The 12337-nt window shown below is 40.1% G+C and overlaps 1 protein-coding gene across 1 annotated transcript in view; it reads right to left on the reverse strand.

Moving 5' to 3' along the window:
• PDE1A (phosphodiesterase 1A) overlaps positions 1 to 12337 on the reverse strand; it is a 299823-nt gene that overhangs the window by 51748 nt on the left and 235738 nt on the right. Inside the window, exons 7-8 of the mRNA XM_045296276.1 lie at positions 9879 to 9979; positions 928 to 1053 (exon numbers count right to left, since the gene is read on the reverse strand). Of these exons, the coding sequence (XP_045152211.1) occupies positions 928 to 1053; positions 9879 to 9979 (227 nt within the window). The remainder of the gene's footprint in view (positions 1 to 927; positions 1054 to 9878; positions 9980 to 12337) is intronic.

A 12337-nucleotide genomic window follows, 5' to 3' on the forward strand; every position in this document is an offset into this window, starting at 1 on the left:
TACATGGGTTTTAGGGTGTTGGTCAGTGATTGTTGTTTGAGGATACATGGGTTTTAGGGTGTGTTTTTTCAAGTTTATGTGTTCTCTTTGGTCTCTAACTCTTCAGAAAATAAAGAAATTAATTCTGCCTGTGTAACTTTCTCTGGTTTGCCAACGAGCAGGGTTCCTGAATTTCTGTGATCTATGATCGGTTCTCATAACATAAAACAACCTGTTTCCTGTGGCTAACATTAGCCTCAGAGGGCAAAAACACAAATTGTAGTGGAGAAAGCATGAGATCGACTTGGGGACGTAAATATTAAAGGTAAATTGGGGTGTTTCAATATTAAGCAGGTAAATATCATTACCCCCCTTCCCCTCTCCTTTCTCTTTTGGCATCAATATCTTCCTGCAAGAATCGAAAGTGGAAAAGGTAATCAAGGTGAGTTAAAAGAGAAAAACAGAGGGCGTCCCGTTAAGTTTGAATTTCAGATCAACAAAGAGATATTTTTTTAAGTATCAGTATGTCAAATATTCACGGCAGATAGAACTGCCCCTGTAGGTTTTTGAGTCTATAACTCTTAACAGGAGTAGAAAGTCTTATCTTTCCCCTACTTATGTATGAAGACATAATTAGTAAACAATAAGCAGAGCCCGTTCCAGAGAATAAAAAATTATGTATATTAAAGTATCCATGGAGTGGTTTTATGAAGTTATAGATTGATTGTGACGTATATAGATGCAGAAATAACCTGGAAGTATTTCAGCTCCATCTAATAGAGTGTAGCTCTTGAACAAAATCTTCTAGGTTCTCAACATTCTAAGAGTTAATGTTTTCTGGTTTTTTGAGTTTGTAGTGTGAATATGGCATTGCAATTAATCTGTTTTCTTCACATTGAAGCACACATTTTATCATTTCCCTAAAATTAAATTTCCTCTGAAACTCACCTCCAGTCATCTTTGGATAAATTTGCCAAGATATTCATTTCTTCATCTTGCATAAGTCGATAGGCTGCACTCACGTGATGATTCTCCAGGACGGAGCGATCGTTATATAAAATGGCGACATCTGACCTAAGAAGTAAAAGCACATTGCCATAAAGGATTTCTTTAGACTTTCTGGATGTCTCATAAAAGAACTCATGTTTCAAGATGTTGCATTGATTAAAATAGCTTATAATTGAATGCCAAAATGTATGGAAGAAATTAATTTCCTATTGATTATCAGAGAATAAATGTGCTTAAGCCTTTTCTATTGTGATTCAAATTCTTGCCAAATACCCATGATAGGCCAGAGGGAAAAAAGACCTGATATTCTCATTCAATCCTAGAATAACCACATATCTTTATATGCATTCCAGACAGTCGAATATCATCCACATTCTCTTAGACTAAAGTTACTTTGAGGATGGGGTAAAGGGGAAGACTGACATCAGTTGATCCACTTATGATTCGGTCTTCCCTCCCGACAATGGTATGACAGCAGCTCCGGTGGTGCAGCGGGTTGGGCCACGGACTTCAGGGTGACCACAGTGACTGCACAGGACAAGCGGAGGCCATCTAGTGTCACGAAGATTTAGAATCTCAGAAACCCACGGTGGCTTTTCAACCTCTCCCAAAGGTCACTATGAGTCAGAAATCAACTCAACGGCAGCGGGCTTGGTTGTTGGTTTTGGGCTATAAAGCTATGATTAGCTTTGAAAATTATAGGATATTTTGCTTGAAATTAAACCAGTGTAAGCCATTTTTAAATAAATTTAAAAATACATATTTCACTAGAAATTTATAATTCATAGGTTTTCAAATGATAAATTCATAAAAGGAACATTTTGTTTTTCCTGTTTATTCCTTCATATCATTTGATTACTGTTGAATTTTTGAATTTAGTATTCTAGCATAAGGTTTTAAATATTCTAAATATTTTCAAGTATGTCTGCTCCTCTAGGTTGCCATGTCATTTTGCCAGCATGGCATAGAAGCAATGCTATAATGGACAACAGACAAGGGGGTGAAGGGAGACATCGGACAGTGCAGGACATGAAGAAATAATCATAATTTATAATTATCAAGGGTTCATGGGGGATGCAGCGAGGGGGAGGGTAGGGAAAAATGAGGAGCTGATACGAAGGGTTCAAGTAGAAAGAAAATTCTTTGAAACTGATGATAGTAACAAATGTACAAATGTGCTTGACCCAATGGATGGATGGATGGATTGTGATGAGTTGTACATGAGATGTTAAATGATTTATAAGAAAAAAAGAAAATAATTGTCTAGAAAAGAATGATGGCAACATATGTACAAATATGCCTGATACAATTGATGCACGGATTGTAATAAGAACTGTAAGAACCTTCAAAAAACTGATCAAAAAAGAAGAAAGAAAAAGAAGCAATGCTAGTATGTTGCATGACTCGAAGTGCTGAACGTACTTATATATAGAAGCTGAGAAGCTGGAGGTTCAAGCGAAGAAACTCACTAACACAGCGTTCAGGCTGACTCTTAGGACAGGGTAGAACTGCCCCTCTGGGTTGGAAATCTCTCAGAAACAAACCAACAACCTCGCTGCCCAAAAGTTAATTCTGACTGGTAGTGACACGACAGGAGAGAGTAGAACTGACTCTGGGATTCCACGATAGTAACACTTCACAGGAGTAGAAAGGTTCATCTTTCTCCCCAAGAGCCTCAGTTGTTTCCAACAGCTGAGCTCAGGGCTGGCAGCCCCACACGTGGCCCACTACACACCAGGGCTCCGGGTGGTTTGGAAGGAGAGCAGCACCAATAGGAAGGGAGAGTCAAGGTGAAACCTGTGTCAACTCTGCCTCCATTTCCCCCATCCCCCAGCATCCTCCTGCTCTGTTTCCTTTTGGTAGATGTATTCATTTTGGAAATTTATGTTTTTACTGCCTTAAGACATTCAAGGAGCCTGGCTTGGTGGTGTAGGGTGCTGGGAGTTGGGCTGCTAACTGGTGCAAAGTTATCGGTTCAAATCTACCAACCACTTTAGGGGAGAAAGATGAAAATTTCTGCATCAGTGAAGATGTATAACCTCAGAAACCCAAGAAGGCCAGTCTGCTCTGCCCTACAGGGTCACTCTGAGTCAGAATGGACAATGGCAATTAGAGGTGTGTTGTCGTGGTTGTGTGGGCTACTGCTGTGGTTATTACATGCCCCGCAGTCAGTTGCAACTCATTCTGACGCCATGTGTACAGAGTAGAACTGTTACACAGGGTTTTAAAAGCGGTATGACCTTTCAAAAGTAGATTATTAGCCCTATCTTCCAAGTCTCATTTGAGTAGGTTTGAACCACCAACTTTTGGGTCAGTAGTCAAGTGAGTAGTCCTAGTTAAGACCTAGAATTAGGGTCACCCCTTGAGATTTATGGAGGGGCAGGCAAGGATAAATTAATTTGCGTTAAACTGTAGTAATCTGCCTTTGCTATAAGCAACTTATTTAAGATCTGTATCTAAGTTTTCCACACAATCTAAATTTTATTATGAATCCAAACTCCAAAAACTCACTGGTATTGAGTTGATTCTAACTCACAGTGAGCCTATAGGACAGGGTAGAACTGTCCCTGTGGGTTTCTGAGATCGTAACTCTTTACGGGAGTAGAAAACCTCATTTTTCTCTCACTCTTCAGCTGGAATCATCAAAAGGAAACCTGTTGTTAATCGATGTTGGCGAGTTAGGTTCAACTCATAGCGACCCCATTACAGCAGAACAACACATTGCCCAGTCCCGGGTCACCCTCACAACAATGTTTGAACCCACTGTTGCAGCCACGGCGTCAATCCATCTCATTTAGCACCTTCCTCGTATTCATTGTCTCTCTACTTTACCAAGCGTGCTGTCCTTCTCCAGGGACTGGTGTCTCCTGATAACATCTCCAAAGAATGTGAGCAAGTCTCACCGTCCTTGTCTCAAAGGAGCATTCTAGCTGTGCTTCTTTCAAGACAAATCTGGGTTTTCTTTCGGCAGTTCGTAGTACCTGAAATAGTCTTTGCCAAAATTATAGTTCAAATGTATTCATTTTTCATAGGTCTTCCTTATTCGATGTCCAATTTTCATATGCGTAAGAGGCAAGAGAAAATACCATGACTTGGGCCAAGCACACCTTAATCTTCAAATTGCCTCCTTGAATATCAGCACGTGAAAGAAGTCTTCTGCAGCCGACTATTTAATGCAACCTACTGTTTGATGGCTTCACTGCTGCGTCCGTGGGCATTGATCGTGGATTCAAGAAAGGTGGAATCTTTGACAGCCTCAAGCTTTTCTCCATTTACCGTGATGCTACCTTTCAGTCCAGTTATGAGGATTTTTGTTTACTTGACATTGAGTTGGGAGCCCCAGTGGCCTAGTGGCTACACTTTGTGCTGTCAGCCCAAACTGGAAACCACCAGTTGTTCTGTGGGAGAAAGATGAGTCTTCCTACTCCTCTAAAGAGTGACAGTAGCAAAACCCATAGGGGCAGTTCTTCCCCGCCCTATTATGGATCTGAATCCCCTCGAGGGTAGGAAGGGAGGGAGGGAGTGACGCGGAGTTGCAATCCACACTACAGGCTGCGATGCTTGACGTGTATCACCAAGTGCTTAAGGCCTCCTCACTGTTCAGCAATGGAAGCTGTCATCAGGATACTGCAGGTGGTTCAAAAAATTCCTCCAATTCTGATACTGTACTTTTCTTCACAGAAGCCAGCTTCTCTGATTATTTCTCAGCAGACAGCTTGCATGGATATGGTGAGAGGATACAACCCTGATACACACCTTTCCTGATCTGAACTCATGCAGTATTCCCTTGTTCTGCTTACACAGTGGCCTCTTTTTCCATGCCAGGTTCCACAAGAACACAATGAAGTGTTCTGGAATTCGCATCCTTCTCATGGCTACCCATAGCTTGTATGGTCCACAGAGTCAAATGCCCTTGCATCGTCTATAACACACAAGTAAACATCGTTCTGGTATCATTTGCTTAGGGGCAAGAGCCATGGAGCATCCCTGGCTCACGCTTCTTCTGAATCTAGCGTGCACCTCTGGTAGCTCTCGGTCAATGGACTGCTGAAATTGTTGTTAGGCAATAGCTAGAGAAAAGTTACTTGCATAAGATACTAAAGATATTGTTCTTTAATTGGAGCATTATGCTGGGCCACCTTTCTTCTTCTTCTCTTCTATAAATCATTTTATTGGGGGCTAGGTCACCTTTCTTTGGAATGGGTACAAATATGGGTCTCTTCCAATAGACTGCCAAGTGTATGTAGCACATAGCTCCAAAATAGGTTCCCTTTTAACGATACCCACTAAACCTTAAAAATCCCTTTCCCACAACCTAATACACAGAAAGTAGAACAAGGGAAGCATATATGCAGTGCGTAGTTAAGAGTGAATTAAATAGATCTTGCTAAAGTGATAAAATGTTTGTGGGTTCTTTAATATCATGGGGAAAATTGTGATAATATCAGTCAGGTGTCCTAATTCCCATATCTAACCCTAGCAGTTTGTCAGTGTGGCAGTTATATAATCTCCTGCCAACTTGAGTGAAGGGGTGGAGTCTAGCCTGTCAATCAGTCATAGCCAAAGAGGCCTCTGTGTGAGCATGGCCTTCTTCTGAGGATTCTGGGAACTTCTGTCTTCCTCCCTGGAGGCGGGACACATTTTCTGCTTCACATTTCTTTTGACAAGCCACATGGAGACACATTGATGGAGCCAGAACCCTGGACTTGGGGAAGCCATGTGGAAACCCACACCAGTGCTGAAATGCTTACACCACCACTGGATCTACAAAGACCCACTGGCCTGTGATCTTCCTGCATTCGGTGCCATTGCATGTGTTATGAGTCTGCAGAGAAATTTATAAACTGGTATCAGACATATGGGTTAATATTGACTTATGGACTTGATCTGGACTGGGCTGGGATGTTTTCTTAATATAGAATTACTCTTTATATAAAGCTCTTTCTTACACACATATGAATGTCTATGAATTTGTTTTTCTAGTCAACCCTAACCAACACAGTTTGGTTTATTTTATATTACCCCAAAGATAACTATGTCTGCATTTCAGAAATAAGCAAAAGTGTGCTTTTTGATCAAATATAATTGAGGATGTTGAGAATAGAGCAAGGCCTTAGTGTTTACAGAGATGGTCTTTGATTGCTAAGAAAAGAACAAGACTCTAAGCAACATCCAGTATCCATGGTAACACAGAGCTTGGCTTTTAAAAAAATTCCACAAAGAAGAAATTATTTTCACTTATTTACACTTTCAAGGATTTCATGAATTATAATATCTGTATTTCTCTCAGATGTAGCCTGGCAAAATTTATTAAATTAGTTTTCCACATTTTGCATTACACTTGAAATGAGTTTCAGTGTCGGGAGCAAACTCTGAATCCAAATGACAATGAAAAATATAAAGTGCAGTATACTTATTATCAGTGGCATAAGAATTTATTTCTCCAGGATTAAAAAAAATGGAGGCAAGAGGGAGAGCTAAAGAAAACAAAGAAAAAGAAAGAAAATTATATTGTTACCTTGTGGTCATTATGTATTTATTGTTCATATAAATTATATGTTCAGGTAGTTAACCCATTAAATAGACTGTGGTAGTTTATTAAAATTCATAAAACATATTTTTCCTTTTGATATTTAAACTATTTTTTGTTATAAATGGGTGAAGGTTCCGAGAGCAGGTGAGCTTCCCACTGAGGACTTCTCTGTATTTTGTTCGACCTTACTCATCACGTTCCCCGCAGCATGCCGTCACTTTGCCCACTCTCCTGTCTCCTCTCTCTGCCCCTCCTGCTGCCCGAAACCCCTGCACATAATCCCTGGGTAAACGCTCCCCTTCTGAGGTCAAGTGGTGGATTACTCTAAGGTATCCATACCTCCTAAGTGTTATTGCTCTCTTTACAGATCTATTATCTGACCAAACATTACGCTATGGGGTGGGTTCATTTTTAGACCTGAATGAAAGATTTGCAGAAACACGGTGTCTTTTGTAAAGTGAGTGAAATTTCCTATGAGAACAAAGTTGAATTCTGCCTCTCATCATAAAGCTCTCAGATCATCTAAAAAGACCTTATGGTACCATCCAACCTGATTATTTTGATTCTAATGATTGCCATCCTCTATGACATCATTAAACAATCACGATTTTTCAACTATTCTGTTTGTACTAACTAGGATGTGGAATTCCTTTGATTTATAAGTTTTATTTATATGTTCATTCATTACTATTTATGCTGGTTTAATGTATACTGATATGATGTTTAGGTGCTACTGTTGTTCGGGGCCATCAAGCCCGCCCACCACAATCCTGTGCACAACAGAATGAAAACACCGCCTGGTCCTGCCCCCTCCCAATCGTTCCTGTGCCGGAGCCCTTTGCTGCAGCCACTGTGTCCATCCATCTCCTTAAATAGCTTCCCTTTGCGCTGCCCCTCTACTTGACCAAACACGCTGTCCTTCCCCAGGGACTGGTCTCTCCTGAGAACATGTCCAAAGTTCGTAAGACAACGTTTTGCCATTCTTTCCCTAAGGAGCACTCTGAACATACTTTAGTCATTTTAGTACAGTTTATTATTTTCTAATATAAAGTGACACTAACATCAGTATCTTAAACAACAATTTACAAGATTTACTTCAGTGAATAATCTGTTGTGTCACCGTTAAGAGTGCAAGTTCTGGGCAGTAAAAACTTAAATTAAAAATGTTTCTTTAAACTACTAAATCTATTGCAAACCACACACAAATTTTCATAAATAATTCTTGATTAATTTATGTATTTAAAGTTTAAGGGGTAAACCCATTCTTATTAAAATTCTTCATTTTAGAAAGAGCTAAAGACAAAAGCAGTAAATGTTGTTATATGCATGTGATAGTTACATTTGATGTCAACTTGTACCTATGTGGAGGTAGATGTGGAGTAGAGAGTCTTAATCAGTCAGTCAAATGAGGTCCCCTTGGTGGTGGCCTTCTTAGGAGAGACACTCAGAAAAACCGAACCCTCTCTTGCCCTTCAACTTTCCACCTGACTAGGTCCTGTGACTCGTGGCTGAGGCCAGTGGCCCATATGGGCTGCCGAGCCTGGAGCTGTGGTGCCCTGCCATGTTCCTGCAGATGTTGGATCCTGGGACTCTGAACCCACTAGCCTGTGATCTCCCAGCCCCTCACTTCACCTTCCTGCCTCCTCGATTGGCAGCTGTGTAAATCCGAAGGCCCCTAGCTGGCATCTGAACCATGGGTTTGGATTAGAACGGTCCGGGCTGCTTTCTTGATATGAAGTTCTTTCTTTACATAAAGGTCTTTCTTCTACATATGAGTATGAGTGGTTTTGTTTCTCTACAACACTCAGCCTAACACAACGAAAATCCTTCAAGAACGGTGTGCTACAAGTTGATGCACGGATACATATGCAGGCTGAATGGGTATAGGACAGTGGTTCTCAATCTTCCTGATGCCGCGACCCTTGAATACAGTTCCTCAGGTAGTGGTGATCCCCAATCATAAAATTATTTTCATTGCTACTTCGCTACTGTAACTTTTCTACTGTTATGAATCGTAATGTAAATATCTAATATGCTGGATGTATTTTCATTGTTACAAATTGAACATCATTAAAGCATAATGATTAATCACAAAAACAATATGTAATTCTATATTGTGAAATACGTATTTCTAATACGTATTTATAAATGAAATTTTGTCTTGAAGCATGGTGTAGCATAGCTAACAGTCTTCACGCTAGGTACTCATATGTGGGCGTATCTGCGTGTGGGCAGACCCGCCTGGAGATGGATGGAGGAGAGATGTCTCAGTTCCTAAGACGATCGGAAATATGTGTTTTCTGATGGTCTTAGGTGACCCCTGTGAAAGAGTCATTCCACTCCCAAAGTGGTCGCGACCCATAGGCTGAGAACTGCTGGTGTAGGAGGAAGACAGGGATTATATTCACAAGTATATATAGGTTTGATAGGATATTTGTATATGATTTTTATTATTGCTGCAAAAGCAGCCATGAATGTAGTGCAGCATTTAAGGGGAAAAATTAAGAAAACGTCTTAGACATTAGTAAACGCCTTGAGAGAAGGAGGCTCTGACTCGGTGCTCAGGGCCATCATCTGAAAGAAGACCACGGTTAATCGGCAGAGCAGGTAGCCAGTGTCTTCACCCTGCGTTGGTGAGTAGCCACTGGGGACTGAACCGCTTGTGGGTGATCGTCTAAGTTGCAGTGACTGCTCCGTCTCAGCATCGAGGAACGAGGGGTGACGCTAACTGAAGACTGTAGGAACCAAGAGTCCAATAGACAAATGGACCATAGAAACGTCAGTCTCCGTGACCTTGAGACTAGACGAACTAGATGGTGCCTGGCTATCACTTTGCACTGCTCTGGAGCATATGAGGACTTGGATAGGGTAGGAGAAAAAATAGGGAACAGAATCCGTGATCAAGACCAATAGCACGTGTAGTAGGATAGAAACTGCTGGGACCCCAAAACACTTGTCTTAAGTCACCCGTCAGGTCTGTAAAGAATCACTCCCATTTTCAGCCAACCAATAGACAAGTCTGTAAGAGGAACAATAGCACGAGGGAGGTATAAGCACCTTAGAATAATCGACCATTTGAGATCAACAGGGTGACATTATTGAAGGAAACAGTTCAGAAGGGTGAAGAAAGAAGGAGCAATTGAAAGAGAGGACACAGGGGGAACAAAGAATGTTGCCCAACAAGGACTGCAGTGATTAATATGAAGCTGATAGTGTGTGAATTCTTGGTTGGCAAGTTCTCCTACTTTGTAAAACTTCACCCAGTTCACAATACAAAGGTTATATTTTAAATAAATAATATAAAGAAGCCTTTTCAGATTTTAACTTAGAAAAGTTATTAAGATTTTATTTGACTTACCTTGTCTGAATATGAAAGTTGTTTGTGGTCCCTGTATGCTCATAATCATGAATGGCAGCAGCAAAGACCATTGCTAAAATTTCCAGTTCAGTGAGCCAGTGCTAGTAAATTAAAAAAAAATTCGATCATAATTAGAAAGTAGAAGCCATATTGCTTTTCTACAAAAGGGTGCCCAGTAACACAATCATATAAAATATTATTTATTGATTTTAAATATTGTTCCTATTTCACATGAATAATTATAGAAGTTAATAAAAATATCATTAATAGCACATGCAAGTATAGTTTTGCAGAAGATAGTTACAGAGTGGTTGGTGTTGTACATCAACAGAGAAAATCCAGGATTTCAAGGCAGATTCGGAAGAGCATGTGCAGTGAGGCTATCATTGCTGACAGCAGATGCATCTCGGCTGAAGGTAGAGAATACCACAAAGATGGTTACTTGTGTTTCACTGACTATGTAAAGGCATTTGACACCCATGGAAGCAACAGTCAAGAAATCAGATGACACTCTGTGTTGAGTACTTCCAGCTACAAAAGGTCTCTTTTAGATGTTAAAAAGCCACAATGTCATTTTGAGGACTAAGGCACACCTGAGGTAAGTGATGTTATGTTCAGTAACTTCATTTACATGAGAAAATTGGATAATCAATAAGGAACACTGAAGAAGAAAAACATGATGCCTTTGAATTGTAATGTTGGCAATGAATATTGCATATAATGGGGACCACCAGGACAATAAGCAAATCTGTCTCAAAAGAAATATAGCCACGGTGCTCCTTAGAAGTAAGGCTGGCAGGACTCATCCATGAATTTTGGACATGTTACTAGGAGGAACATGTCCCTGGAGAAAGACGCAGTGCTTAGTAGAAGAGCAGTGAAAATAAGGTTACCCTGAACATAGAGGATGGGGTGACAAAGCACTTGCCACAATGAGCTCACACACTGCAGTGACCATGGGGCTGGCGAAGGACTTGGCCATGTTTTGTTCTGTTTTACAGCACGGTGTTGCTGTGAGTGGAAACCTACTCAAAGGCATCAAATAACAGCAACAAGATGTGGACAATGGATGCTTATAATGTCAATTATTGTTTTTGACTTTAAGTTTAAAATTTAGATGTGCCCATCTCTAGATCACTGGACATACCTTGCAGAGAGGTAGTGGGGAGGACATGAGTCACTTAGGGTTCAGTATAGCAATAATGAAACCCACAACCTTCCTCTAGTTCTTAAACGCTTCCTCCCCCCAACTACCATGACCCCAATTCTACCTTGCAAACCTGGTTAGACCAGAGAATGCACAGCAGTACAGATGGGAACTGGAAACGCAGGGAATCTAGGACAGGTGAGCCCCTCAGGACTAGGGGTGACAGTGGCGATACCAGGAGGGAAGAGGGGTGTAGAAAGGGGGAATTGATCACAGGATCTACATATAACCTCCTCTCTGGAGGATGGGCAGCAGAGGGGTGGGTGAAGGGAGACGCCGGGCAGTGTAAGATAAGATATAATAATAATTTATAAATTATTAAGGGTTCACGGGGGAGGGGGGAGCAGGGAGGGAGGCGAAGGGAAAAAAGGAAAATGAGCTGGTTCCGGAAACCCAAGAGGAAAGCGAATTTTGGGGAATGATGAGGGCAACAAATGTATAGGTGTGCTTTATACGATTGATCTATGTATTGTGATGAATTGCATGAACCCCAATAAAATGATTAAATAAAAAAAATTAGATATCATCATTTGGATTGCAAATTTGAAAATGATTATTTTCCATCATTTCAAAGTAAATCTTGAGTGGATTTTGAATCCATAGCTTTACCGTTGTTGCTTCTCATGAAGCCAATGACATGTTTTTAACACATAGCTTAGACATCATTTAAATGTGTTTTAGTACAAGTGTTATAGAACAGTCTAATAAGAGGAAAATTTCTATGCAAATGCTGAAAATACTCATTTGTTCAAATGAAAACCTGAAAATGTTTTAAAATATATGTATTTAAAGATTTGGTTGTATCACTGGGATTTCATAAAATTTTCTATTAATTATGAATATTCTATAACTGCAAATAAATCTAATAAGAAAAAAATAAAATGAATGGTTTTCATATAAAATCTGTACTACATACCATATAAATCTTTTTATTATGATATGGGTACCTTAACAAAATTAGTATTATAAGTCCATTTATAATTAAGTTAATTTTAATTTAATTTATTAATTGCTCACATTTTGAACATTTTTTCCTATAGTAAATAATATGGCACCATTAACTTGCTGTTGTTAGGTGTTGCCAAGTCAGTTCCAACTCATAGAGATGCTCTGTCCAACAGAAGGACAGACCGACTGGTCCTCCGCCATCCTCACGATTGTTCTTAGGCTTGAACCCATTGTTGCCGTTACAGTGCCAGTTCATATTGTCGAATATGCAGTTACAGTGCCAATTCATATTGTCGAATATGCA

Source organism: Echinops telfairi, unplaced genomic scaffold, assembly GCF_000313985.2.
Source record: "Echinops telfairi isolate 266 unplaced genomic scaffold, ASM31398v2 ScPeMD7_3;HRSCAF=10, whole genome shotgun sequence".
NCBI lineage: Eukaryota > Metazoa > Chordata > Mammalia > Afrosoricida > Tenrecidae > Echinops > Echinops telfairi.